Source organism: Bufo gargarizans, chromosome 4 (genome assembly GCF_014858855.1).
Source record: "Bufo gargarizans isolate SCDJY-AF-19 chromosome 4, ASM1485885v1, whole genome shotgun sequence".
In the NCBI taxonomy this organism is placed as follows: Eukaryota; Metazoa; Chordata; class Amphibia; order Anura; family Bufonidae; genus Bufo; species Bufo gargarizans.
The window spans coordinates 429,996,018-430,020,968 of record NC_058083.1 but is presented as its reverse complement, the minus strand read 5'-3'; the positions used below and the strand labels follow the sequence as shown (position 1 = coordinate 430,020,968).

The window sequence follows — 24,951 nt, the reverse complement described above, 5'->3', positions numbered from 1 at the left end:
CAGTATGGGTTAAAAATGTCAAGACAAATGTAATCTTTAGTTCAGTACGATTACTAGAAAGAAGGTGGAACAGCCGAAACCTAGGCTGGGTCGTTGCACTGTGCCACTGCAGAGCACTTCAAATGTTAATGTTTAGGAGTATATTAAATATATTAAAATGGAAGGAGGCACACTCTATGTTTTTAACTCTTCTTTACATTTGAAGGCCAGATCGATAGAGTGCTAGCTTATTTGGATTTGTCATCGTTTTGGGAGGTCGATGTTGGGGAACAGTGAATTGTGGGATCGCCAATTCTGAAAAAAAAACATGCTAAGTGATATAACCTGCTAATTTCATGTGACCACATTTTCTTCTGTCTTTATTGGACTGGTAGAGCTACATCCCACATCATAGTATAGTATAATGCTTAGACTGTTGGTCTCTTCAGATCCTAAGCCTGGAGTAGTGCTACTACAACTCTACTTCTTCATATTGCACCCAATCTGCAACACAATTCTGGCATAAAAGTTTGTCTCAGACTAAGCCACCCAATAGTTGGTATAAAGTTGGACAAACATGTCTATCCCTGCAGCAGATTCATCACCCAGTGGATCTGGTGCAGTCTAGACAGCCCGTCTACGCTTACTCTATCTATAGGATTAATAAATCTGCCCCATCAGCTCTTACCTGCCACGTTCTTCTGTTCTCCTTTGGCCTTTTCCGTGTCTGCAAGTAGTGTTTGGTAACCATTCTGAGACTTGCGCAGTTCTTCGTTTACTTCATCCAGTCTCTTCTGTAGTGTAGCTGCACTTTCCTGTTGTTGAGTCTAAAAATAAAAGAAAATCTTAAAATGATATAGTACACAAAAGCATTCATACCCAAATCAAAGCCTTTCAAATATACAGGATATTAATGATGGGTAGACCACCAGCACATAGAAAGAACATGGATGGACGTCTTGTCAGCTCCAACCTAACCAGCCAAGAGCATGGTGCCCTGAAAGTAAAATGAGTTCTCCATAAACTGAGCCCTAAACCAAGATCCTTATGACCCTAAAGGCTATGCATGATATAAAAGCACATGTTGCATGGCATACAGTTTTTGGAAGATATGATCCCAGCAGAAGCCAAGGTGGTTGTATCTCTTTGATAATCTGGCCTAAATTTTTTTTTTTCCATTTGTTCGAATACCTAAATAATTTTTGCGTTTTTTTTTTTTACTTGACACTTAGGACTTTTTATTAGCATGTTTTTTAGAATTTTTTTCCCTTTTTTTGGTTTAATTTGTGGGAAAACTGCTAATTCTTATTACATTTTTTTTTATTGTAGCTTTTTATTTCTTAAATATTAAAACTGACACAAAAACTAAATTATTACAATGGGTTCCCTATTTTGATTGAACTGTTAGTGATGGCATTTACATTTTTTTACTTATATTTTCATTTAATTGTTGGCAAATATGTCCCCCAGGAGGTCATTAAAAGACATCTGGAGGACACAGATTATTATTTTTTTCCCCACTGTGTCCACAGGAGCCCCAGTTATAGGGGAAAACAGCCCCCTGTGGGACCATTACACACAGGCAGAGCTGACCAGGGTCTCCTTAGACCAGCCATGCTTAACCTGCGGCCCTCCAGCTGTTGCAAAACTACAACTCCCACAATGCCCTGCTGTAGGCTGATAGCTGTAGGCTATTCTGGCATGCTGGGAGTTGTAGTTTTGCCACAGCTGGAGGGCCGCAGGTTGAGCATGCCTGCCTTAGACACTGCAGCTATGCTCCTGTCCCAAGACACCTGGTGGTCATGTGACCGCCAGGACTAACAGAGGAAGCGGCTCGGCCACTTCCTGCTCTCCTCCACGATCTCCTGCCGACACAGGAGAAGGTAGAAGCGGTAATAAACCGTTCTTGTCCTCTCCTAGGGTCCCCGCTGTTTTCACTTTAGGACACCATGCACGTGACTGTGGATCCACAAAACACGTACACAGGCCGTGTGCACACCACATCGCGGTGCCGACCCTTTGACTATAATAGGTCTGGGTTCCTCCTAATGCAGCCAAAGATAAAACATGTCTGATATTTTGCGGAATGGTCTCACGGAAGGACACGTGGCTGTGTGCATGGGGCCTAAATTTGAGGTCTGCCTGATATTAAATTGCAGAAACACACCTATGTTGCAAACATTGAAATAATCTGCCTAAAATTTTACAGAAAACCCATGTCCAAAAACACAATTTGTTGCTGTACTTAAATGAATTACCACATATAATCCCAATAGTCCTGTTTTACTGTGGCTGAATACATTTCATTGTGAGCAGCTCTATAAGACGAGTAGCATATTTTGGACGGGAAGAAGGGAAAAAGAAAAAGAAAGCGAAAGAGAAAGAAAGAAAAAGAAAAAGAAAGAAAGAAGTTAAAGGGATTCTGTCACCTCGTTTTAGCCTATAGAGATGCGGACATGCACGGCTAGATCGCCGCTAGCATGTCCGCAATATACCTGTTCCATAGTGCTGAAGAATGATTTTATAGATATGTAAATGAGTCTTGTAAGGTGCCCAAGGGGCTGTACGAACCTTCTTGGTGCCCAGCCATGCCCCCCTGTGAAGGAGCCCAGCACCGCCTGCGTCCTCCGAATTTCCTCCTTGCTCACAGTTAGATCGCCGTAATCTCGCGATGAGTGAGCTCACACATGCGCAGTTCCTTCTCCGAGACTGATGCCAGCACAGGGAAGGAACACTATGCCGGCACTGCGCATCGCGAGATTACGGCAATCTAACTGTGAGCAAGGAGGAGATTCGGAGGGCGCAGGCGGTGCTGGGCTCCAAGAAGTTTAGTGCAGCCCCTTGGGCACCTTACAAGACTCATTTACATATCTATAAAATCATTTTTTAAACACAATAAAAGGACACAGCGCTATAGGACAGGTATATTGCGGACATGCTAGCGGCGATCTAGCCGTGTATGTCCGCAGCTCTATAAGCTAAAACGAGGTGACAGAATCCCTTTAAACAGAGAAATGAAAAGAAAGAAAGAAATTAACATAACAGGAAACCATAATAATGAATAGCCTTGCTTGAGATGTAATGGAGCATAACTCCATATAGTTTTAGGATGTACAAATGGTCATTGGAAAGTTGCGCTTCCTTACAAGCTGCTGCATTTGACCTTACCTGCAGTTGGGCCACTTGCTTCTCATAGGCAGAGATTTTCCCGTCCACACTCTTCCTCCTCTGCTCCTCCTGGTGCAGCGCCTCTGACTTTTCGGTAAGCTCTTTGGATAGCTTGCTGCATTCCTGACGAAGCTTAGCCAGTTCTGCATTCTGCCTAAAAAGTGCAATACGATCAATGCCATTGTAGTATTATCAGTATCTTTTGACCACATTATGACCTTAGTAATAAAGTAAAAGGGTACAATGACACCAGTCCTCCAGATTACAGGCACAGGGGGTCCATAGACATCACAGAGCTCCACTCTCCAACAAATGCACAATGACCCTATCAAAGTTAATGTCTAATATCATATTTTTTTAAAGTCCAAAGTACTTTGCTGATTTCATAATGTATCTGTATAGGAGAGCTTGCCCTATATAGTAACATAGTAACATAGTATATAAGGCTGAAAAAAAAAACATCTGTCCATCCAGTTCGGCCTGTTATCCTGCAGGTTGATCCAGAGGAATGCAAAAAAACAAACAAACAAAAAACAAACTGTGAGGTAGAAGCCTTCCCGACTCCAATCAGAATAACTCCCTAGATGTGTACAGACAACATTTTGTAATTCTTGCCACACGCATTCACCACTAGGGGGCATCAACTGAATATGGATTTATACAGCTAGTATTGTACACAATGGTAGCTATAAAGATCTACATGGAGTAAGGGTAGTACGAGAATTAAAATTCTTGGACAAGCCATCAAATAGTCTGCGGCACTGGACCAATCCTCCTGTCACTGCTTGTTTACAAACTGCAGCGTTGTAATGCCAGTATATAATATGTGACCGGCGGCGCCAATCACTGTCCTTAGCAGTAGACAATCAGAGGGCTCTAAGATTTTTAATTATCTCAGACAATCCCTTTAAGATGGCCATAGAAATCAGATTGATGTCAGAGGGACCAGCTATTTAAAGTGCATGGGGGAACTCCGAAATCTCCCAGGCAGCAGATGTCTGAGACGAGAAGGATCAAACATGTGGATTTCAACAGGCCTTTCCTTTTGTTCTCTAGGAGATTATCTTCTGCCAGAGTTTCTGGTCGCTCTACAGAGACATACGGTAACTGATCTACAAGTGGAGCACGTTATGCGATTATCACAAAACCAGGACCAGTTTTTATCCACTGGATGCAAAGAATGACGCTTTCTAGATATACTGAAACCTCTCTGAGATGATCACCTAAATCTCATTGAAAAGTGGTCTTCTAGGGGGTTGTTTCCTCAAGGAAGATGACCAGAATACATAATATATGATGGAAGTGAAAAATCTGTTTCAGGATATCTGCTCTAGATAACGGGGTGGTATTCTTGAAGAAGTGGTCTTTTTCAAATGTTTGAGTGGATCTTGAAAACTGAGTGGAACTGAGAAACAAACTACATTAGAAAATGGTATACCTTTTGCATAATGCACACCCATGGGACCCCAATGCACAGACAAGCTGGTTGTCGAAACTTTGCTTGCCAATGTAGACAAGTCCAGAGTAGGCCCCCCATTTACAATATGAAATCTACCAGAAGTGGACTGGGAAAAAATAAAAAATAAACCTGAAGGAGCAGCAACAGAAGTAGACAGGGCCAGCAATCCTTAGTCTAGTACAAAATACCAAGCATAGTACCAAATACTGCCTTCCCAGGTGCAGTATTCAACTGTATTATCTTTCTGAAGATAACAATACAATTGTATTCAGGAGGACCCCTGCGACCTCCGGCCAGGTGCACAAGTACCTGATGCTCCTACCATTAATAATGCTGAGAGCATCAGATCGTTATGTACTTGGCCAGCGGCTGCGAGGAGGGCTGGGGTGGCCCCTGAGAAGTTTCCCTGTATGGTATATGGCCAATCCACCACTGAAATCTACTATGGCTAGCACAGCTATAGTAGATTGCCACCTTGGATACATTAAATATATACTGTCTGCACAGATAGCCAACACTTACTTGCTCTCAGTTTGGCTTGTAGCTTGGTTTAGTGCATCTCTAAGAATTGAGTTTTCCTGTTGTAGGCGGGCAAGTTGTGCTTTTGGGCCATTTTCAAGTTCGTCTTGCAGAGTCCGAATCTGTATAGAAAAATAAATTAAAATCTGAGTGTCCCAAACCCCCGGTGCTCTAGCATGAACCTGACAATTACACTGTGATGTTTCTGTACAAATATGTTGTCCGTCACCAGCAGAATATCACTTTCCCATGCATTTCATGTACTGAGACCATCATTAACACTTACTCTGCACGTAGATTAAAAAATGTAAAAAAATAAAATAAAACTCTTTTGCCTTCTATACCAGTCTCCATAGCTACAGTATTTTTCTCAGTACATATAGGACCGGTTTACGCCTGTCTGTAGACGCACATTCTTCATATTTTATCATTGACCTCGGGTGTGGTTTGAGTGCCCCTTGATGACTCACTACCTGACTATCTCACATACCTGCCCCAGTTACATTTCCATGACATGCACCTGTCTTCATCTCACACACGTACCCCTATTTACATAAATGGTAGGACTTATTCTTTTTTTTTCAAACTCCACCCAGGTTAGGGAGTCGTGCAGAGAAAACACGAAATAAAAAACTTAAAGTAATGGACCTACTGCCAGCTTAATTTACCGCCCTATGGGAAGCAGCAGGTTATTAAAGCAACAGGAAACCTATATGGTGCAAAAAATGTTGTGTCATTTGGCTACGAGAAGTGCTCAAAGAATAAAATGGATGTTTAGGAGTCTGGTATATTTATGAGGAGCAGAGTCCCCCACACCCCTCTGACAGGCCGCTACCTATACACAGCAGCTTATCAATCACTGTCTTTAGGGGTTTCTACCACCAGAAATACTGTTATGTAGCTGACTGACATTAGCGATGCGCCAATGTCAGCACTACATAACACTATGTTTCTATGTAGTTCCTGCAGCCGTTTTTGTTAAAAACGTACTTTTATAGATATGCTAATGAGCCTCTAGGTGCTATGTGGGCGTCATTAGCACCTAGAGGGCTCCGTCCACTAACCATTTCAGCCGCCCATCGCGTCCCTCCAGCCCTCCCCGCTCCTGTTGATTGACGTGAAACTTCTCAGTATCGTGTACAAATTCCCGCGCCTGCGCCGTGCGCTTCTGTATTCTCCCGGCGCCGGCTTCCTCACTGCGCCAACTACGTTACAATGAGGAAGCCGGCACCAGGAGCGCGGCATTCACTCACTGCGCCGAATACAAAGATTTATCAAAACTGGTTTAAAGGAACTGGATTAGTTCTCCATAGCAACCAACTAGCCTGATCATTTCATTTTCCAAACCGGCTCTGAAAAATAAAAGGTGGAATCTTATTGGTTGCTATGGGCAACTAAGCTGGTTTTCCTTTAGATCCGTTTTGATAAATCTCCCCCTATGTACTTACCACTAAAAGAATTAAGATGAATGAAACAGATCTTCAGTCATTGGAATTTCTACACCAAATTTGCCACGTGCGATTTAACCCTTATGGTGCTCAACATACATAATGGGCAAAGCTTTACCTTTCCTTGTAGCTGCTGGATCTCCACCAAGTGAGTCTTGTAAGTGGCCTGCATTCGGGCTTGCAGAGCATTGTTCTCCTGTTCTCGAGATAAGATCTGCTCTTTCATTTTGGCTTCAACACCAGTAACTTTGGTTTTCTCTGCTGCCAGTTCCTAATATAAAAAAAATACATAACGGTCATCCAATAATTCATCAACTTGCAGGAGAACAGGCTGAACTACATGGACAGTTGTCTTTGTTCAGCCTTATAAACAATGTTACCATGTTACTATAATGGTGATCATGTAATGAGACGGATGAGAAAACTAGATTTTTGTACTTACTGTAAAATCTTTTTCTCTTCCGTTCATTGGGGGGCACAGGCATTGACCATGGGTATAGCTGTTGCCGCTAGGAGGCGGACACTAAGCACACAAAGTGTGAGCTCTTCCCGCTTCAGCTATATCCCTTCCTGCTAAATCAGTTTAGTGCAAAAGCAGTAGTAGAAGCCAGACATAAGAAAATTACATTATGTGCAAACCCAGAACCACACAGGTCCGAAAAGGCCCATAAACAAAAAACTGGGTGGCAGCTGTGTCCCCCAATGAACGGAAGAGAAACAGATTTTACAGTTAGTACAAAAATCTAGTTTTCTCACCCGTCTCACTGGGGGACAAAGGCATTGACCATGGGACGTTCCAGAGCAGTATCTGAGGGTGGGCTTAACTACAACCCCCCTGCCAATCAGAGAACAGATGTTTGCAAAACTCTATGCCCCAAAGAAGCGTCAGAAGATGCAAAGGTGTGCACTCTGCAAAACTTTGAAAAAGTATGCAAAGACCACCAGGTTGCCACCTTGCACACCTGAAGGGCCGAAGCCCCGTGATGCACCGCCCAAGAGGCTCCCACTGCCCAAACCGAATGAGCAGTCACCCGGAAGGGCGGGGCCTGGTCCTTAACGCGGTACTCTTCCACAATAGCCAAACAAATCCATCTGGAAATGGAGGTGTTTGACGCTGCCAGCCCCTCTGGAATCACGAACAGGGAATCCGTCCTCCTGAAAGATGCCGTCTGGGACAGATAGATACGCACTGCATGCACCAGATCCAGAGTATGGAGCAACTGTTCTCGAGGATGAGACGGGTCCGGACAAAATGAAGGAAGAAAAATCTCCTCATTTAGATGGAATGTCGACACCACCTTCGGCAAGAAGGACTGCACAGGGCGAAGGACCACCTTATCCTGATGGAGGATCAGGAAGGGCGACCGAAATGACAGAGCTGCGAGTTCCAACACTCCACGGATAGAAGCAATTGAAAAAAAACAAAAAAAAAAAAACACCTTTTAAGACAGGAAGTGCAGCGACGCCTGCTGCAAAGGATCAAACGGAGAAGATTGGAGAGCGTTGAGCACTAGATTAAGATCGCAAGGATCCAATGGAGGGCGGAAGGGGGGCACAGCATGCACCCTGCAGAAAAGTCCAAACCTCCGAAAGCAAAGATTCTTTTTCAGCGAAATGTAATGACAGAGCCAACACTTGCCCTCTGAGAGAGCTGAGAACCAGCCCCAAGTCCATGTCCGACTGCAGGATAGCGAAAAGTTGCGGCAAAGAAAAACTACAGCTGTCTCCACTCGCACCAACTAAAGTAGGACTTCCAAGTCCGGTGGTAGATTCTGGAAGACGACGGCTTCCTGGCACCAGTGGCGTATCTATTACGAGGCAAACAAGGCATTTGCCTAGGGCGGCACTTGCCAATGGGGCGGCAAAATGCCTTGTTTGCCCCTTGTCCCATCAGTCTTATCTGCCTCCGGTATACTCAGAAGATCCGATGGTATATTTTAACCCCCAGGCGTTCCCATGGTGACGGGGACGCTTGCCTGGGGGTTAGAATATACCATCGGATCTGAGTTCTCACGCTCTTAGTGAGAGCGTGAAAACACAAATCCGATGGTATATTCTAACCCCCAGGCGTTCCCATGGTGACAGGGACGCTTGCCTGGGGGTTAGAATATACAGGGCCCCGACGCTCACAGGAGAACATTTAAAAACAAATCCGTAACCTTAACTTTATTCATTGGTGATGTCCGTCTGTATACCTTACTCTGTCTTTCAGCTCCGGTAACAGCAGGCAGTACGGGCGGGCGGCGCTCACTCACTGACGTCACGCGCCTGCGTCGCCTAGTGGGAGGAGCAGGCGCGTGACGTCAGTGAGTGAGCGCCGCCCGCCCGCACTGCCTGCTGTTACTGGAGCTGAAAGACAGAGTAAGGTATACAGTAAAGACCAATGAATAAAGTTAAGGTTACTGATTTGTTTTTAAATGTTCTCCTGTGAGCGTCGGGGGGGGGGGGGAGGAATCTGTGGATGGCACCGTTTAGGGTCGGGGGGGGGGGGGAGGAGGAATCTGTGGATGGCACCGTTTAGGGGAGGGGGGGGGAGGAATCTGTGGATGGCACCGTATAGGGGAGGGGGGGGGGGGGAGGAATCTGTGGATGGCACCGTTTAGGGGAGGGGGGGGAATCTGTGGATGGCACCGTTTAGGGGAGGGGGGGGATCTGTGGATGGCACCGTTTAGGGGAGGGGGGGATCTGTGGATGGCACCGTTTAGGGGAGGGGGGGGATCTGTGGATGGCACCGTTTAGGGGAGGGGGGATCTGTGGATGGCACCGTTTAGGGGAGGGGGGATCTGTGGATGGCACCGTTTAGGGGAGGGGGGGAATCTGTGGATGGCACCATTTAGGGGAGGGGGGGATCTGTGGATGGCACCGTTTAGGGGAGGGGGGGATCTGTGGATGGCACCGTTTAGGGGAGGGGGGGATCTGTGGATGGCACCGTTTAGGGGAGGGGGATCCGTGGATGGCACCGTTTAGGGGAGGGGGGGATCTGTGGATGGCACCGTTTAGGGGAGGGGGGGGGATCTGTGGATGGCACCGTTTAGGGGAGGGGGGGGGATCTGTGGATGGCACCGTTTAGAGGAGGGGGGGATCTGTGGATGGCACCGTTTAGGGAGGGGGGGGATCTGTGGATGGCACCGTTTAGGGGAGGGGGGGGGATCTGTGGATGGCACCGTTTAGGGGAGGGGGGGGATCTGTGGATGGCACCGTTTAGGGGAGGGGGGGGGATCTGTGGATGGCACCGTTTAGGGGAGGGGGGGATCTGTGGATGGCACCGTTTAGGGGAGGGGGGGGGATCTGTGGATGGCACTATTTAGGGGAGGGGGATCCGTGGATGGCACCATTTAGGGGAGGGGGATCCGTGGATGGCACCGTTTAGGGGAGGGGGATCTGTGGATGCACTATTTAGGGGCGGGGGATCTGTGGATGGCACTGTTTAGGGGAGGGGGATCTGTGGATGGCACTATTTAGGGGCGGGGGATCCGTGGATGGCACTGTTTAGGGGAGGGGGATCCGTGGATGGCACTGTTTAGGGGAGGGGGATCTGTGGATGGCACTATTTAGAGGCGGGGGATCCGTGGATGGCACTATTTAGGGGAGGGGGATCCGTGGATGGCACTATTTAGGGGAGGGGGATCTGTGGATGGCACATAGGAAGGGGTGGGGTTTAGAGAGAAAGGGGTTTGGCCTTGACAGGAAGGGGTGGGTCAAATTTATATTAGGGGGGGGTGCCCGAGTTTAGTCTCGCCTAGGGCAGCACAAAACCAAGATACACCACTGCCTGGCACGAATCATAGTCTGGACATCTGCATCCGAAAAAAAACACGGGCCTTCTGTACGGTGATTTTAACAGCCATGCCATTAAATGTAGCGACCCCAAATTCAAAGATCGGCCCCTGCGACAGCAAGTTCTCCTGAAGAGGAAGAAGTCAAGGTTAGTCGGCGAGAAGTGCGACTAGGGATGCATGCCACACCCTGCGCGGCCAATCTGGGGCCATGAGAATGACGGGCAGTCCCTCGGACCTGATCTTCCTGAGAAACTGTGGAATGAGCGGAAGAGGCGGGAACGCGTAAGGAAACGTGAACCAACTCCACAGGATCACCAGTGCATCGCATGCCAGGGCCCTGGGGTCCCTGGACCTTGCGACTTAGTCCTCGACGTTGTTGTTGAACCGTGAGGCCATGAGATCAACATCCGGCTGACCCCACCTGCGGGTGAAGAGCCCACTCGCCGGGATCGAGACGCTCCCGCCTGAGAAAGTCCGCAATCCAGCTGTCTACACCTGGAATGTGAACTGCCGATAGCGCCAGAACATGTTTCTCCGGCCAGCTGAAAATCAGCGCCGTCTCCTCCATGACTGTCGGGCTCCAGGTGCCGCCCTGGTGATTGATGTATGCCACCGCCGTGGAGTTGTCGGACTGCACCCGCACCGGACACCCCTGAGATGCTCGGCCCAGTGTTGCAGAGAGCCGAATCGCCCTCAACTCCAGAACATTGATTGGAAGGAAGCGCTCCTTGAGTGACCATACCCCTGGACCGAGAGATTTTCCAACACTCCCCCGTCCCAACCCCTGAGGCTTGCGTCCGTTGTTAACACCCTCCACTGAGAGGGAGAAATCAAAGCCCCACCATCTGAGGGCGCGGCGCACTGGGGCAAGGAGACGCATTGGCCGATCCAAGGAGTCTGGAGAGTGATCCCAGCTGGACAGAATGGCTCGCTGAAGCGCTCTGGTATGGAACTGAGAATAGGGAACTGCTTCAAAAGCAAAAACCATGTGCCCCAGAGCCCGCATGCAGCGACGAATAGTAACCGGAGCTGGCTGTAACAATGAGCGAATCTGAAGATGGAGAGCGGATAGTTTTTCCAGAGGCAAGGACACCTTGGCCTGACAAGTGTCCATACTATGCCCAGATAAGTCAATTGCTGCAATGGATAAAGTCAAGACTTGTGTCTGTTCACGATCCATCCGAAGCGCTCCAGGGTGTCCAGAACTATGCTCAGGCTGTCTGCCGTCCCTTGGAACAATGGACCCTTCACCAGGATGTCGTCTAAGTAAGGGATCGCCACGATCCCCCTGGCATGGAGCAGGGCCATGACTGCCGCCAGAACCTTCGTAAAGACCAAAGGCCAAGGCCAGGCCGAACGGGAGGGCTACAAGTTGGCAGTAAAATGGACCCACTGCAAACCGGAGAAACCTCTGATGACTGAAGCATATGGGCACATGAAGATAAGAATCCTTTATGTCTATCGAGGACAGGTACTCCCCCGATTCCATGGACGCAATGACAGACCTCAGTGACTCCATCCGGAATCTGCGGACGCGAAGACTGAAAACGGTCTTGTGCAGGAACCGGAACATTCACGCCTTGCTGCAGCAAGATGTGAGCCAGCCAAACATGCCAAAACACATGAAGCCGGCAGCCCACCCGAACGGAGGTTCTTAGGGTTAAAAGACTTGGAGCCCTGTTGACGGGAATGCCATGAAGGCTTGCGCTTTTGGCCTGCGGCCGTCTTATAGGACGTTCCCTTGGGACCGGAAAAACCCCGGGACGAAAGGGACAAAAAAAAAAAAAAAAAAGGCTTCCGCTTTTTTGCCTTATTTAGACCGCCCCCTGTTCTGAGGTAAATGGGTGCTCTTACCACCTGTAGCATCCGATATAATCTCATCCAGGCGCTTACCAAAAAGTCTGCTGTCGGTAAAGGGGAGGGCCGTCAGGGTCCAGGAAACTCCGCCCCCTCTCCTCGGCGTGTTCAGGAGGACACCGCCGTGGAAACGGACGCCCCCAGTAGTAGGCCCCAAATGCAGCCTGAATTACCAATGGCCCCGGCGGCCACCGGACCAAGGAAGCGCCGCGCGTGCGGCAACACAGCAGGAGCATTCCCCTGAGCCTTGCACTAGGTACCATTTAAACATTTACCGGGCTCCCATTAGCGCCCATAGTACAGGACGACCACATGGGGACCATCACATGGGCGGAGGAGAGGGTACTGGAGGGGGCACTATGGGCAGTCTCCTACTCACCTGTCCGAAGTCTTCTGCCCCCCTGGCTCCAGCCAGATCACCACCTTCGGTGTGCGGCCCCTTGGTCAGGGACGCTACACCGGAAACAGAGGGGACCTTCGCTGGGGCGGCCGCGGTGATGCGCTTGCTGGCGGGAGACAGAGGTTTTTACAGGGACCTCTGGTCCTCCTTTTCTTCTAGAGAGCAGGAAGGAGCAGGGGGTTCGGGTGACCCCCCTGGACTCCTGTCTCTTGGGTGGGAGTGCAGGCAGTTTTTACCGGGAATGCCTGAAGCTTTCCGCTAGAAAAAAAAAAAAAAAAAAAAAAAAGACAAAATAAGTAAATCAGCAGACCTGCAACGCAGGAAGGTCTGCCTCCTACAGACACGAAGCTAAAACTGATTAGCTTGGTCCCTGCAGGAAGGGATATAGCTGAAGAGAGGAGCTTACACTTTGTGTGCTTAGTGTCAATGCCTGTGTCCCCCAATGAAACAGATGAGAAAAAGATAATTAAAAATCAAATAAACAAAAAGGATTCTGAAACTAACATACAACACGTTATTCAAAAGATTCCTGTATTATTCTATACAACCACTAGAGGTCACTGTTCTATTACTTAATGCTTTTAACGATCGAATGACAGAACTTCTGTCTTCATGTGATCAACGTTATCGGAATCAAATAATAATCAATAAATCTGATATTTCCTTACAGACAAGGGAGGCAGAGTTGTCTGATGAACATTTTCTGAAGGACTCCTCCTGGCCTATGGCCTCCCCAAATTCTGTAGACCAGGGAAGTCAAACTTGTGGCCCTCAAGTTGCTGCAAAACTACAACTCCCAGCATGTCTCAACAGCTGCAGCTGTCCGGGCATGATGGAAGCTGTAGTTTTGCAACAGCTGGATAGCCACGAGTGTCACATCTCTGCCATAGGCCATCAATAAATTCACTCTTATTTCTCAGAAGTGCATTACATTAGGGGTGTGAATGGGGTATATAGGGGGGCATTTATCAAAACTGGTGTAAAGGAAAACTGTCTCAGTTGCCAATAGCAACCAATCAGATTCTGCCTTTCATTTTTCAGAGCTCCTTTGGGAATCTGATTGGTTGCTATGGGCAACTAAGCCAGTTTTCCTTTACACCAGTTTTGATAAATCTCCCCCCATTGTGCTCACCTTGGTAATCTCACGCAGCTTATTTTTAGCAGCAGCTGCGGTTTCTTGTTCTGCTGACAGTAATTTTTCTTTCTCCTCCAACTGCTTTTTTAGACCTGCAACTGGATCTCCCTTTTGAGTGGCCTAAAATGGAATCAGAAGAAATTAGGCAAAATATACCTTAGAGTTAACTTTGGCTGTAATTTTCTTAGGGTACTTTCACACTTGCGGCAGGACGGATCCGGCAGGCTGGTCTCCCTGTCGGATCCGTCCTTCCGCTGTTTCGCCGTATCGCCGCTCCGTCCCCATTGACTATAATGGGGGCGGAGCTCCGGCGCAGCACGGCGGTGCCCAATGAAAGCCGCCGGACTCAAAAGTCCTGCATGTTCGACTTTAGCCCGGCGGCTTTCGCCGGGCACCGCCGTGCTGCGCCGGAGCTCCGCCCCCGTCCCCATTATAGTCAATGGGGACGGAGCGGCGGTCCGGCGAAACAGCGGAAGGACGGATCCGACAGGGAGACCAGCCTGCCGGATCCGTCCTGCCGCAAGTGTGAGAGTACCCTTAAAAGAGGTTGTCCCATGAAAACTATTCTACAGTTTTCAAACCTGCACCTGTATCTAAATACTTAAATTGCACGGGATAAAAATTTTGTATAGGCACTGAGTTATTCAGTAAATGTATCTGTATAGCGCCACCTATTTGTTCTTTTTCTTATTTCTTTGTCCTGCTCACTGAGGTGGCCGCACATGCTCAGTTTCATCCTTCAACTGTCTCCCGAGCTGTGATAGGGAGAGTATGGACACGCCCCCTGAGCTGCACTACACTAATACTGAGTAGTACAACACACTGGTCATCTAAACATAGAAAGGGTATAGACTGAAAAAGGGTTCTCCGGGAATTAAAGGGGTATTCCGGTAAAGTAACTTAACACCTTAGTGACCACCCATACACCTTTTTACGGCAGTCTTTAAGGGACCTTTTGCTGGGCCGCCGTTTTTTTATGTGCAGCGGGAGCAGCGACCCAGCTCTCACATGAGAGACGCAGTCCTGCTATAACAGCCCGGACCGGCAGAAGTTGGCTGTTTAACACTTTACATGTGGCGGAACTCCCTCTATCTCCCATCGGCACCCCGCAAATGCGATCGCGGGGTGCAGATGTGTGTGAAGGCTGCATGGGGTCTGATGTAGGCCCCAGACCAGCCTCGAGTAATTTCCAGCAGGTTGCGTCTCTCTGGCGCAGCCTGCTGGTCAATGTCAGAATAGCATTGCTATTAAAATGCAATGCACTATAGGGATAGCGCACTGCATTTTAAAAAGCAATCAAAAAGCTGTCTGTTAAGTAAATAAAATTAAAAAAATGCGGCCATATCTTGCAAGTTCCTGAAAGCAGAGCCCTCACTCCTATTGGAGTTGTTTATTTGAACAACAATTAATATTATCCCATTAACTATGTGTAAACAGAATAAAAAAAATAGCATACTGTGTGCCAGTTATCCTGCTTGATGCCGTTTTTCTCCGTCAGGATTTCAATGAGTTTCAGTGCCTCCCCTTCACTTAAAACCATACTGCTGATGGTAGAAACCAGGGTCTTGTATGGGAGGTACAGAGCACCATCCAATCCATTGGAAACTGAAAGACATTATAAAAAGAGAATTTAGATTAATGTTTGTAACATTGAAATCTCAAGACACAACTTCTATCTAAGTTTTATGCATCTCATTGTTCTTCTTCATCTAGACCATTGTTTCCCAACCTGGTTTCACTGGAACCTTGTCCATGGGTCCCCAGAATACAGCTTTTACTCTACAGGTATATTGACATGCAGCAGAAATACTGTATTACAGGAATTTGAGACATGCGAGCATGCCCCTACATTAGTCGCCAATATATCTTCAATAGATTTTGGCGAACACTAGTTTTAGTTAGGGCTGGGCAAGTGTTTAACAAAGAAAAAAAGGCACTCTCCTTTTCTCCACAGCTCTGTTCCAGTATTGAGGCTTCCATCCATACTTTTTCCAGTCCCTGGTGGACTGGAACTGTGACAGCCTGTCTGTGGTCATGTGCACCGCTGCAGCCATTCACTGGCCTCAGTGGCGACTTGTCCCCAAACACCATGTGAACACAGAGGTTCAGCTGTCACATGCAACTTGAGGGCATGTCACCATTGAGGCTAGTGACCACAGACAGGGTGTCACACCTCTGGTCCACCAGGGACCAGATGGAGTAGGGATGGAAACTGGAGCAGCAATGAATACAGGGTGCGTTTTATGTTAATTTCCCTGGTCCTAACTAAAACCCCTTTACTAACCCATCAACACAAAAGACAGAGGAAATAGGAACAGGGGTATCCTTTATAAAAGCAAGAACACACAATGTTTTTTTGTTCCAAGAAGGCAGAAACACATATTCCAAAAAAAAATAAAAAATAAAAAATAAAAATAAAAAAAATGAATCCCATATTCAATGTGAAAAATGAAAGTCATATAGTAGAGGATAATCTCTTGGGCTCCATTCACACATCCGCAACGTGTTTTGCGGATCCACGGAGCCGCAAAATACGGAAAGCGGCAATGTACGTTCCGCATTTTGCGGACCGCACATTGCCGGCACTAATAGAATATGCCTGGTCTTATCGCGCAATTGCGGACAAGAATAGGACATGTTCTATTTTTTTCCGGAACGGGAGTGCAGATCCGCAATTCCGTGTCCGGGCAGCACATCGTGCTGCCCCATGGGAATAAATGGGTCCGCAATTCCGGAATGCAATTCGGATGTGTGAATGGAGCCTAACAAAGCTAGAACCAGCCCTGTACTGCACATGGATCCAGAGATCTCCCCATTCATTGCTCGGCTGGTAGCTCAGGGGCAGTGTCCTTTCTCATGGGTGTGTCCATTTAACTGTCACAGCTTCTAACAGTAGAAAAGGCTGGTGGCCGGTAAAGGATGGAATCGAGTATGTGCGACCACCTCAGCGAGGTGGACAGAGAAATAAGGAAAACTCAGTTGGCTCTACTAAATTTTGAACTACATATAAAATGAAAAAAGTATTTAGATCTAGTTGGTGGTTAAAAACCATGTAGAACAGGGATCAGCAACCTCCGCCACTCCAGTTGTTCTGAAACTACAACTTCCAGAATCCTCCTTTCACCTCTGTGGGAGTTATAAGAACTCCTGATGCTGGGAGTTGTAGTTTTACAGCAGATGAAGTGCTGAAGGTTGCTGATCCCTGATGTAGAATATACTTTGTGGGACAACCCATTCAATTTAAAAAAAACCTAAGGCGACTCTTGCCCTTTAACCTAAGGTTCACCTAAAAGCTCACGTCAACAATATACTACCTTGAGTAGAGGAAAATAAAGGTATATCACTTTATAGTCTTCCAATTCCCTCCAATGTCAAAAAGGTCACAGCTCAAGCATTTTTTTGCACAAAGCCTTATGGGACCATTGTAATGAAATCTAATTAGCACAAATATAGAGCAAAATGAACTGTAAATAGATCGTATTAATGTGGTTTCATCCTGTATCTAACAATAGCCCTCATTAAGATTAGGAAAGAGCACCACGGGCCAAGGCTTTGAGGAACACTTGGCTCATTCTGCTGACGTGTCATTAGTGGTCCTGATGGGACAGCCCGGGTGTCAGGAGTGGTGTGCCTACGCTGCCCATGACACCATGTCCTGACTGCAAGCATCACCAGACACATGGCCGTCAACACGGACACGGACAGAGGACGCCTCCAAGTCAACACCTCCCCCTAGTTCTATGTGCCTTGCTATATCCCATACACACCTACATCCACAGTTGGCTACATTGATAGATAAAGTTATCACCAAAAGCAAAAAAATGAGAAGAAAAAAAAAAAAAAAAAAAAAAAAACACACGTGAGAAAAATCAATAATTATCCTTAGGGTCCATTCACACGTCCGTATGTGTTCTGCGGATCCGCAAAACACACACACCGGCAATGTGCGTTCCACATTTTGCCGACTGCACATCGCTGGCACTCTCATAGAAAATGCCTTTTCTTGTCCGCAATTGCAATGCAAAGAATAGGACATGTTTTAATTTTTTGTGGAACGGAAGTGCGAATCCGCAAGTGCGAATCCGCAAATGCACGTGCCGGCCCCATTGAAAATGAATAGGTCCGCACCTGTTCCGCAAAACTGCGGACATGTGAATGGACCTTTAAGGGTACTTAACACTGGGGGGTTGAGAGGGGCGGGCGCACTGCGTCACCAATGATAATTAACCCTTAATACAGGAGGCGGGTACTGGCAGCAGATCAGCGGCAGTTAACAGGGAGCTGAGGGGTTAACTGCCGCTGATCGCTGTGATTCTGCTGCCGGCACCTGCCTCCTGTATTATGTGTTAAAGACGAACTTATATGGTCCAGACTTTAAGTAGCAGGCTACACAGAGCGGCGCCCAGAGATGTCACAGCACTATTATTCCTGGGCGCCACCAGAGATGTCACTAATACTATTATTCCTGGGCGCCACTCCGTTCGCCCGCTGTGCCCCATTACTGTCCCCTGCTCCGTATGCTAATTCGTATAGGAGCAATGGGGAGGAGACATCAGCTTCTCTAGTGGGCGTTCCTTCTCCCTGGCTGTAGCACTGTCCAATCGGAGCGCAGCGCATGCAGAAGGAACGCCCACTAGAGAAGCTGATGTCTCCTCCCCATTGCTCCTATAGTAATTAACATATGGAGCAGAAGACTGTAATGGGGCACAGCGGGTGAACGGACCGGCGCCCAGGAATAATATTAAGTGCAGGGACGTCTCTGGGCGCTTCTCTGTGTAGCCTGCTACTTAAAGTCCGGACCCAGGAAAAGTCGTATCATTGGTGGCACAGTGCGCCCGCCCCTCCTCCGCCCCTCTCCTCTCATTTGTAGCAGCGGCACAGGGGGAGGGAGAGACTGCTTCCTTCTCCACTGTGCTGCTGAGAGAACATGAGTGCGCCGACAGCAGGGCGCTCATGTTCTGTGATACTAGACTGCGCAGCCCAGTATCGAAAAAATGGAAATCCCGGTATCCCAAAAGTATCGATTGGGATACCATTTGTTTCTGGATCCGGATGCAAATGCATTGACAAATGCATTGAAATACCGGATCCATCCCTCCGGTGTCATCCGGAAAAACAGAACCGGAATTATTATTTATTTTTTTCACATTTTTAAAAAGGTCTGCGCATGTGGTACCGGATCCACATTAATACATTTCAATGGAAATTAATGCCGGATCCGGCAATCAGGCAAGTGTTCCGGAATTTTGGCTGGAGAAAATACCACAGCATGCTGCGGTATTTTCTCCGGCCAAATAACGTAAAAGTGACTGAACTGAACACATCCTGATGCATACTGAACGGAATGCTCTCCATTCAGAATGCATTGGGATAAAACGGATGCGTTTTTTTTCCGGCATTGAGCCCCTAGGACGGAACTCAATACTGAAAAACTTTAAACGCTAGTGGTAGGACCCATGCAGTGCTGAGAGACCTTGACGTGGTGCATGATGGGCTCCGATATCTTCCTGACAGGAATATATTGGCAAAGTTCTCAGCTTTTAATATCTGCTTGTATGACCAGCTAGTATAGTCAGTGGCATATCCGTTTGGTGCGATTTTTTCTGTGATTTATATAATTATATTTTCATCCGCACAATGCTCCGGTCTGTGTAGGATGCTTTTGTGGTGCATGTGGACCGCGCTGGCGTCCTCCTTTGTACGCAACATTTTGCTTGGGATGGTCGTTTGCTGCGGTCCACATTCGGTGGGGCTGCTCCCCCAATGAGAAACACACTACAGTGTTTGGGGTTTGAGCAGATCCCCCATATTTGCCCCCTTTTTTTGGGGGGGGAGAATAAATAAAATGTAATAATTTTTTTTTTTTTTTTATTGCCCAGCCCTACTACAAGGGGGTTTGCAACTTGGTGCCAAAAGAGGTATAACAGGAGGTGACAGCGCCTCTTTAAATAGTTACTTTTTTGTGACATCATCATCATTATTATTAATAATAATATTAATAATACTACAAAAGGTTCTAAAAGGCCCCAAAATAACATTGTACCCAACAGACCTTATAGCTACAGTATATTAATCCCAGATACCCAGAAGCAACAGCGGACCATATAACCTATTTTCTAATGAGCTACACTCTGCTCGTTTGATTCGCCAGGACAATCAGTTGCAATGTCAGCGATTGCGCTGCGCTCTGATCTGTCCTAGAAAGCAAAAGGATTCAATTTCATAGCAATCAATAACGTTAATGCGTCCCAGACCGAGTCTCTGTGCGGTAATTAAAGCCTCTGGCGACTTCTCTTTTCAAGAGAGATATTAAAACCACTCTGTAGCCCACATTTACTGTGCTAAGCTCACCACCCTCACGGCGTTGCTTGAGCCGAAATGTTGGCGCATCTCATTTTAGACACATTTATTATTCAAAAGACTTTTACCAAAATCTAGCGCTGGGCGATAATGCCAAAAGTCTAATCACTCTTATTCCAACTTAAAAGGGGTTTTGCAGGAGGTTTATATAGATGACCCATGCTCAGGATAGGGAGACGGCACGTGCACACTGCGAGCTGTGTCTCCTCATACAGCTGATCGGAGGGGGTTCCGGGTGTCAGACCCTCGCCAATCTGATATTGATGACCTATCCTGAGGATAGGTCATCAATAGAAAAAGCCTGGAGAACCGCTTTAAATGTAAAACATTCACAAAGCAGCATAATTAAGGTTACTTTTAGGGACAAACTTTTTTTTTCCCCATGTTTTTTGCAGCCCACATGCAGAACCATTCACTTTAATGGCGCTGCAGAAAAAAAAATTAAAATGGAAATGACTCCATGTGCATTCTGTGTCCGTATTTCTGTTCCACAAAAAAAAAAAAAAAGGAACATGTTCTAATATTGTCCGCATTGAAGACAAGGATAGGAGTGTACTATTAGGGCCAACCCTTCTATTCCGCAAAATGCAGAATGCGCATGGCCAGTATCCGTGTTTTTACGGGTCTGCCATTTGCAAAACATCTAATGGTCGTGTGCACGAGCCCTTGTTTTATGGGTCAAGGTTCTATGGGTCAATACTAGAGTTGAGCGATTAGAAGTCAAACGAATTGACTTCGATCCGAATTTCAGGAAAAAAAAATTGATTCGCCACGAAGCCGCATTTCTTTGCGCTTCGTGGCTACAAATGTATTTTTCCTAAAATGGCGGTAAAAAACAAACAAAAATAAATAAATACATACTTACCTCATCCATTTGTTTGCAGAGAGGTCATTATAGCCATCTTGTTAGAAGAAACAGTGTGAAATCTCTCACCCAGTGACGTCACCACGTCAGCAGCTTGCCGGCCAGCGCGGTAACGTCATCAGTGATGACATCACGTCACCCCGCGAGATTTTGCACGGTTTCTTCAATCAAGATGACTTTGACGGCCTCTTCAAGAGCAAATGGATAAGGAGAGTGTTTTTATTTTTATATTTTTAACTCTGATTAACCCCTGAAAAGCCTTCATTTTATTGTCAGATGCCAGCAAAAGCCAATGAATGCAGCATTTGATGGGTTCAATGCCAGGGAGCCGCACGATCGCCGTTCCCCGTCACTGCACCCACTACATACAATGGATTGCGATTCATGACAAAGTAATTCGTAACGAATCAAATTTTTTGGGGAAATTTGGCAAAGCAGCCAAATCGAATTTTTGATAACTTTGCTCATCTCTAGTAAGCACGATTATGACAAAACCAAATATGTGTAGTTTTAAATCTCATAGAAAAAAAAAAAAAATGTAGCCATTCGTGGGCTTGCTTTTTGTGGGGTGAGATGTAGTTGGCACCATTTATTTTTTTATTTATTGAGGAGGTTGGGAGGAAAATTCCATTATTATTATTTGCAAACGTCTTTACGTTGTTCGCAGAGTAGTTTAAATGTTACCTTTCTTATACGGGTTCTGAAGAACATTGTAATACCATGAGAGTTTTTTTTTTTTTTACTATTGTTAAAAATAAAATTACGTTTTATAGAAAAAAAATGATGTATAAGCTTTTTTAAAGGGGCATTCCGGTTATAATATTACACACTGCAACTTCACTGCAGAAAGCATAATAAGAAGCTGTTCCCTAAATTAACCAAGCTGAGCAAAGAGGTCAGCTAACTGATGATAACGGATCAGACATAGCAACTGCCCTAAACAATATTACCAGACAGGAGAAGAAGAGACAAATCCCTTTTGTTTGAAACATCCAATTCACTCAACACTAAATTTTCTCACACTCTGGTTTGTTCCTACATCCAATCACAGAAAAGCCAACATCACTTTTTCAAATCATCTGTGTCTCAGTTTAAAAATGAAAAGTTGTAGGAAATAACTATAAAACAATCATCTAAACCACAAAAAATAAATGATCCTTTCTATAAACACATCAGAAATCAAGACACCGCTTACCTGGCTCAGATTTCTTCTTTGGTTTCTTTTTCTTTGGAGCTGGTTCTTGTGTCTGGTCCTCCGGGATCGCTGTTTTTTGTGGCTCAGCTTTTTTAGGAGGTTGGGCCTGAGTATTAGTGACTGGGGTGCTTGGCTTAGGAGAGCCAAGCTTTGTGCTTGGCTTTGCTTCAACTGGAGAAACAAGCTTTGTGTTTAACTTTGCTTCACCTGGAGGAGAAAGCTTTTTGCTTGGCTTTCCTTCAACTGGGGGAACATGCTTTGTGTCCATCTGTCCTTCAGCTGGAGGGGTAGCCTTTTTGCTCGACTTTGTTTCAGCTGGAGAAATGGGCTTTGTGTTTGATTTTGCTTCAGTTGGAGGAACAGGCTTTGTGCTAGACTTTGCTTCAGCTGAAGGAACAGTCTTTTTGCTTGACTTTGCTTCATTCGCAGAAACAGGCTTTGTGTTGGACTTTGCTTCAGCTGGAGGAACAGGCTTTGTGCTTGACTTTGCTTCAGCTGGAGGAACAGGCTTTTTGCTCGACTTTGCTTCATTTGGAGAAACAGGCTTTGTGCTTGACTTTGCTTCAGCTTGAGGAGGAACAGTCTTTTTGCTCGACTTTGCTTCATTTGGAGAAACAGGCTTTGTGTTGGGCTTTGCTTCAGCTGGAGGAGGAACAGTCTTTTTGCTCGACTTTGCTTCATTTGGAGAAACAGGCTTTGTGTTGGGCTTTGCTTCAGCTGGAGCAACAGGCTTTTTGTTCGATTTTCCTTCATTCTGAGAAACAGGCTTTGTGTTTGGCTTTGCTTCAGCTGGAGGAACAGACTTTGTGTTCTGCTTTGCTTCACCTTGAGGGCCACGTTTTGTGCTTTGCTTTTCTTCAAGTGAAGGAACAAGCTTTGTGTTTGGCTTTGCCCCAATTGGAGAAACCTTCGTGCTTGGCTTTGCTGCAACTGGAGGAACAGCAACCACAGGCACTTCTTTGACAGTAGCCTCCAAAACTGGAGCAGATTTTGAAACTGCTTTAGTCACAGCAATCACTGGACCCAGAGATGGTTCAACTTTCTGGACTTTCTTTGCCTGTTTTTTCTTTGTGTCTTTGTCCTTGGGAGAGGAAGTTGCCTTTTCTGGAGCTGCAGACACATTTGGTGTTACACGGGTCACAGTTTCCTGAGCTTTAACCAATTCCACTACAACTGGATGTTCAACTTTCTTCCGCTTAATAGTTTGCACAGAAGGTTCATGCTCAGGTAATTTTCCATTGGGTTTATCATCCATTTTCTTTGACTTTGGTTTCTTTTCAGTGAGTTTATCTTTCTTCTTTTTATCCACTTTGGGCTGGTTCTTATCATGCTGTTTACGTTGCTTGGCCAAAGCTTCTTCATAAGATGTTTCCTTCATCGAAAAGGTGGACACAAGGGCAATGCCAATGGCGGATATCACCATGAAACCTCCAAACACCATCACCCCCTAACGTCTGAGGATCGTATATATCCATATTGGTTTTCTTTTAGGATACCTTAAATTTAAAAAAAAGGAGTCCGTTTAGTAAAACAACCATGAACGATTAAAAAAAATAAAAATAAAATCAAGAGATGCCGATGCAAGATTTAATAAATATGTTTTTAGTCTATATTCAAAATTTTACATTTAAAAATTCCAAGGCCCCCAAGCACTCCGTATGTCAGGAAATGAAACTGATCCACTAAAGGTCATTTGCAGGTTGGTATTTTATTAGAATTTACAGTACCCTACACAGGATAAAGCATTCTGCACATGTTGCCTCCTATAAAAAGCATCTGCCAACTACGTACCGGTAAGTCAGGGGTGAGTTTTGTATTTTTTATGGTAAATAAAACAATCCAGAGAGAACCTGTCCACTCTCCTGACAAGACGGTTTTAATAGTTGCATTACCCATTACAACAATTCTGGAGCATCTATTCCTATGTCCCTATGTTGTGGTAATTCTTAATTTCTTCTACTAGAAGTTATGAATAAATTGCTAGCAGTCTAAAGTAAGGGTACAGAGGGGAGGTAACAAGTTGGGGGGGGGGGTGTCCTTGCACAGTCTGACAATGGTAGCACTGACTGGATAAAGGCAGACTGTGCAGGCCCCCCCCCTCCCAACTTGTTACCACCCCTTTGTACCCTTACTGCAGACTGCTAGCAATTCATTCATAACTTATAGTAGAAATAAAGGAATGGCACAACACAGAGCCATAAGAATAGATCCATAATTGTTATCACAGGGGGAACACGTGTAGCTATGAAAACAGGCATGTCAGGAGAAGGGAGAGGTCCTCTTCAAATGTTGTTGACATTGCTTTAAGATTTCTTAAATAAATAAAAACCTAACCCATTTGATCCACCGCAGATAGAGTTTCGACGGTGGCCAGGTCCCCATTGCCGCTCTGCCAATCACAGGCTGGGGCGGGTCACTGTTGCAGCCAGTGATTGGCTGAGCGGCATTCCTGTTTCATGACATCAGCAGGAAGTGGAGCGCAGCATGAACATTGGAGAGGTGGGTATAAGCTTGTTTATATTTTTTTTTTTTAACCATTTGATGCCCATGGGACATTATTTTTTACTGGAATAGCCATTTAAAAGGGGTTGTCTCATCATAGACAATGGGGGCATATCGCTAGGATACGCCCCCATTGTCTTATAGGTGCGGGTTCCGCCGCTGGGACCTGCACCTATATAGAGAATGGAGCCCCGAAAGTGAAGGAGGGCACACTACGCATGTGCAGCAGCCCTCCATTCATTTTCTATAGGCCCGGCGAAAATAGCCGAGCACTGGCTCGGCTAT

At 46.2% G+C, this 24,951-nt stretch overlaps 1 protein-coding gene across 1 annotated transcript in view; it reads right to left on the bottom strand.

Annotated features, from left to right (window-relative positions):
• Positions 1-23,639, bottom strand: part of RRBP1 (ribosome binding protein 1) — a 52,386-nt gene extending 28,747 nt beyond the window's left edge. Inside the window, 8 exon segments of the mRNA XM_044289626.1 lie at positions 668-806; positions 3,148-3,301; positions 5,129-5,247; positions 6,692-6,844; positions 13,742-13,864; positions 15,201-15,349; positions 22,165-23,611; positions 23,613-23,639. Of these exon segments, the coding sequence (XP_044145561.1) occupies positions 668-806; positions 3,148-3,301; positions 5,129-5,247; positions 6,692-6,844; positions 13,742-13,864; positions 15,201-15,349; positions 22,165-23,611; positions 23,613-23,639 (2,311 nt within the window).
• Positions 23,640-24,951: the final 1,312 nt, after the last annotated feature.